General features: G+C 37.3%; 1 protein-coding gene across 1 annotated transcript in view; it reads left to right on the top strand.

Annotated features, from left to right (window-relative positions):
• SCAMP1 (secretory carrier membrane protein 1) overlaps positions 1–3,634 on the top strand; it is a gene marked incomplete at its 3' end in the record, with an annotated part of 19,478 nt that extends 15,844 nt beyond the window's left edge. Inside the window, exons 6-7 of the mRNA XM_009866216.1 lie at positions 1,076–1,177; positions 3,517–3,634. Of these exons, the coding sequence (XP_009864518.1) occupies positions 1,076–1,177; positions 3,517–3,634 (220 nt within the window). The remainder of the gene's footprint in view (positions 1–1,075; positions 1,178–3,516) is intronic.
• Positions 3,635–5,210: the final 1,576 nt, after the last annotated feature.

Raw genomic sequence — 5,210 nt, 5'->3', positions numbered from 1 at the left:
AGGCCAGGATGCCGTTGGCCTTCTTGGCCACCTGGGCACACTGCTGGCTAACGTTCAGCCGGCTGTCCATCATCACCCCCAGGTCCTTTTGCAGCTCTCCAGCCACTGCTCCCCAAGCCCGTAGTGCTGCCTCGGGTTGTTGTGACCCGAGGGCAAGACCTGGCACTTGTCTCTATTGAACCTCATACATCTGATCTCAGCCCATCGATTCAGCCTGTCCAGATCCCTCTGCAGAGCCTCCCTACCCTCAAGCAGATCAACAGTCCTGCTCCATTTGGTGTCACCTGCAAACTTGCCAAGGGTACGCTTGATCCATTCTTCTGCATCTTTGATAAAGACAAACAGGAGGGCCCCCAGCACTGAGCCCCGGGGTACACCACTCATGAAACTAAGTGATTTCTGCTTTCTTGAAAACTCTTATTATATTAAGCATTTCATATGATCATTACTTTTGATAGTAATAAGTTGAAGTCTTTGTTGAGATTTTGCTTGTTCATTTTTATTTGTTTTTTTTTAGTATTTTCCATCTTAGTCAGGCTGGCATTTTAGTAATTTAGAGAGCAAACATATTTTGTATATTTTACTCCTAAGCAACACCTGCTTCAGTATTCTGGCTTCTACTATGTTTCAGTAGTTCCATATTAGATGTCATTTGCAAGTATTTATTTATTTACTACAAGTAAAATATTTTCTTTCCGTCCTGCCAGTACTGTGAACTTCAGAGTGAAATTAAAGCAAAATTCTGTTCTTCAAGCATTGTAGCAAAACTTCTGTGTATGGTGTAAGAGGCCCTGCTGTGTGCTGAACAGAATACTAAAAAATAGTATCTTCCTCCTATTCTCACCTCTGTTAGGGGTGCAGATGTCAAAAATACTGTATTATAGAAGAAGGAGAAGGGTGATATACATAAAGACTCTACAAACTCACAGAATCATTGACACTTCAAGTCATTGTTCAATAAATGAAAAGATTTCTCCTCTAGTTAATGCAGAAAAAAATTTAGATTGGTAATACAATATTTGCAAAGAGTCATTAATTTCCTGGTTGCTTTAATGATTTTCCCCCCCTCTTTCAGGAGTGACAGTTCATTCAGGTTCTTTGTGTTCTTCTTTGTATATATCTGTCAGTTTGCTGTACATGTACTTCAAGCTGCAGGATTTCAAAGGTGGGGAAACTGGTGAGTATTCTTTTTGCTGTAGTGTATTGTGTGTAAGAGAAACACTCATATTTGATATAGCAACTACAATACAGTCTGTGTTGTTTTTTCTTCTTAAATCTTGTGTTCCCTGGAATTGTTGTATTTAGCACCCCAAAAAATGTATTTGAAGTGCTCTTAACTAGAAAAAGTGGGTGACACATACTGCATGAGTATGAGGTACTTGTGTTATTAGGCTGGTCAAAATTTTATCCTTCAGTGTTAACCACTAAACTGTTCTTTTATTCATTACCTCCTGTATTTTGGCTCTATATTTAAGATAGAGGCATAAGCAAAACATAGAGAAAAATGAAATAATATACTGTTCACGTATTATTTTGTATCATTAGTTACTTCTAATTTTATTAATACTTAGTACTTATTAAGGGAATGTATGGCTTAAAATTTGATGAGTCAAAAAGGTATTCGGGTGAATATAGCGGTGGTACATCTTTAATATTATTTGTAAAGCTTATTTGTCTGAGTCAGCTCCCTATTCTGTAACAGTTTTCTTTCTGATGCTTACAAGTATATAATATTTTATAAGCAGCTTTTATATGTATTATCTTTTGTTTGAGTCGACAAGGTCAAATATTTAGATTTTACAAGGAGAAGTTATTGGGAATCAGTCACCACCCTTTGGAAAAAAGACAACACACTTGAATTAACTAAAAGCATCGTTGTAGGTAGCCAGCTGGTGGCATGGAGAGCTATGACTGGCAGTGCTGTAGTTCATAGAATCATAGAACTGTCAGGGTTGGAAGGAACGTTAAAGATCATCTAGTTGCAACCCTCCTGCCATGGGTGGGGAGATCCCCTACTTGATCAAGCATCTCAGAGCCCCATCCAGCCTGGCCTTAAAAACTTCCAGGGACGGGGCTTCCACCACCTCTCTGGGCAACCTGTGCCAGGGTCTCACCACCCTCATGGGGAAGAACTTCTTCCTAACGTCCAATCTGAACCGATCCATCTCCAGCTTCAATCCATTCCCTCTAGTCCTGTCACTACCTGACATCCTAAAAAGTACCTCATCAACTTTCTTGTAGCTCCCTTGAGATACTGGAAGGCCACAATAAGGTCTCCTCGGAGCCTTCTTTTCTGCAGACTGAACAACCCAACTCTCTCAGTCTGTCTTCACAGGAGAGGTGCTCCAGCCCTCTCATCATCCTCATGGCCCTTCTCTGGACACGCTCCAGCACATCCAGATCTTCCTTGTACTGTGGGCGCCAGATGGGTAATGACGCTTCTCTGTGTCAGTGGTCTTTGCTGCTAACCTCCAAACGTATGTCAGGCAGACAAAACAGCACTGCCTTAGAAGTGAGCAAAGATCCTGGTTTATTATTTTTCCTTTTGACTCCACCATTTTGCATTTTTGTAGATTTTGTAGATTGACTTCAGCAGAATTAAAAACTACTTTAGGTGGCTGACTCTCCCAGTTTGTGGAGTGTGCCTTTCAGCATGCTTGGGAAAGGAGTATGGAGAGTAGCCAGATTATCAGAAAATGCTAATTACAGTTTGGGCTTTGGAGTTTAGTGATAGATTCTAGTTGGACATAGGAGATATGAAAGCAACTTGAAACAAGTAGAGGAAAGTTTTAAGGTTGTTTGGGTTAACAGAACTAAGTTTGCTTTTCATTAGTTTCCATGGAAGAATCTTTTCCACCTTAAAAAGCAGGTTGCCTTAAGAAAAATAAAACATTATGGTTTCAGGTTTGATATTGTATTTTTCTGTTGGTGTTTCAGTTTTGAAATGTTTGAAGTAGATACTGATACAGCAATTTTTTTCTATGAGTTAATCTGTTGCTATCAACTTCAAAAAATTATCATATGAACCTTAATTGAAAAAGCATCAGTGTGTGGATACAATTATATGAGTCTTCCCACACAGAAGTTGTGTGTCTGCATGGCATGTTTTTGTTTTATATTTTAAGAAGTTAGAAGCTATCTTTTCAGGGCCATTTTCTCTTCCATGAAATCAGGTCTTTAAACTGGTCTGAAATGACAAAAAAACCCCAAACCCTAAGGTTAATGAGCAGCTCTCCAATTTATTTTTTATTTTTATTTATTTTTGCTCAAGGATAGTCATATTTACTATAATTTTTGATATAGTTTCACTGCATGCACTGGGAAAAACAGAAATTAAGCTCTAAAAGCTTAGTACAGAACTGAAACATGCTTACGTAAAATTCCCATGACATTTTTAAAAAGAAAATTCAAATTTATGAGAACCAGGAGATTAAAAAGCTTCCCTCGATGTGGATACTTGTGGATGAATAGTTCATGTTTTCTGCTAGTAAATTTTGTCCTTTCTTTTTCCTTCAGTGGGTGGATTTCATCTCTTACTGGTCTTAATAAGAGTATTCCTGTTGGCATTATGATGATAATCATAGCTGCGCTTTTCACAGCATCTGCTGTTATCTCATTAGTTATGTTTAAAAAGGTAAGCTATGTATTATTTCTCAGCTCAGTTTCCTGTGTTCTGGGTATTGCTTTCCTGCTTGGGAGTGGGGGTTAAATGATATTCTTACCTATTAACAACTGTGCTTTCTGCTTGTGCTGTTGTGGAGTTACAAAATGCTCTTTGTACAGTGCACGTATTTTCTGCACACTTACTCTCTGAGTAAGAGAAATTAGGAGGTAAGCTCGCAATGAAAGGGTGAGTGAATGCACTGGACACTGATTCCTACCTGTAGGTAGGTACCAAGTTGTAATTTTCAAATCCACGGTGTTTCATAAGGATGAGTGAAGGGTAATTCAAATGATTGCTAACTTTCAGCTCTTACCAAAGTCATTCATATCAAAATCAGTAGAAGAGGCCTGGAACCTCAGAAAAATTATTTTTATTTCTCTGCTTCTAGTACTTTAACATTTGTTGTCAATTAAAGATCTCATAGCGTGAAAGCTCAAAAAAAGGTGCTTTTTTTTCCTTTGGTTCCTTTCTGTGCATTTCCATCCAGAAGACCTAAGTTTAGATACTAATGTTCTGTAAGTTTTTGTTTAGACCAAAAGGTAACTGAGAAATCTGCTGATAATCTGCTTACAATTCTAATAATTCAACCTCAGTTACAATTATGCTTAAAGATACTCACACACCCAAATTCTTCTGGCCCGTTTCCAGTAAGCTAGAAATTCTTAAGCTTTGCCTGGGATGGTCCCTTCGTATTTGTTTTCTGTGTAAATACTAAGGCACAGAAAGAAATAAGCAAGAAAAATGTATGCTGGAATATTTTTAAAAATTTTTTCTTTTTACACTCTTCCTACTGTATACATCTGGTTCCTTTACTAAACCCACATAATCAAATGTGACCTGATGTATCTTTATGGAAGAGAAATAGTCACATTTGTAACAAAAAAAAGTTGCAACATGAATTTTCCACTTGAACGAAAATGTCTTTGCAATATAGTTTGTCAACTTTGTTGTGACTTAATTGAATGTGAGTCAGAAGTAGTATTTTAATTTCAGTACTGAGGTAATTGTAAGTTAATTGGGCTTTGATTTTTTGGTGTTGTGCTAGAGATTATACACGATATTATTTGGAACATTTTTAAGTCATACTGTTTAAAACCTCTGCTTATTATGCAGAGCTATTGATCATCACACCAGATGATACACAGTAGATACATATCTGCATTATTAGGATATTTTATACTTTTTAGTATTCAGTTGTAGCTTAGCTTGTTCTTGTAACCTTATCAATAGAAAAATCAAAATGTTTCTAAAAATTTATGCGGAAAAAAGTTCACCAAAATGTTACTGATGCAGTGGATTAAAAACTACAATTTTGGTTTTGTTTCCTACTGTCTTTCAACATGCACATTTACTGACTCTTTTAACGAATACAACAAGTTGTATACAAAATGAGACAGAAGACATTTTTGCAGGCTATGAGCCCTGCATTATGCTAAGGATGCAGCCTGTTTATATATTTAAATATTTCATACAGTAGATACCACACACATTTCAGTGAAGAACTGTGAAACCCCTCTGCGCTTGCAGAAAGTTGCAGGCTTTCCTA

This window comes from Apaloderma vittatum, unplaced genomic scaffold, assembly GCF_000703405.1.
Source record: "Apaloderma vittatum isolate BGI_N311 unplaced genomic scaffold, ASM70340v1 scaffold9773, whole genome shotgun sequence".
Taxonomy (NCBI): Eukaryota; Metazoa; Chordata; class Aves; order Trogoniformes; family Trogonidae; genus Apaloderma; species Apaloderma vittatum.
This window is presented reverse-complemented; position numbering and strand designations above follow the sequence as displayed.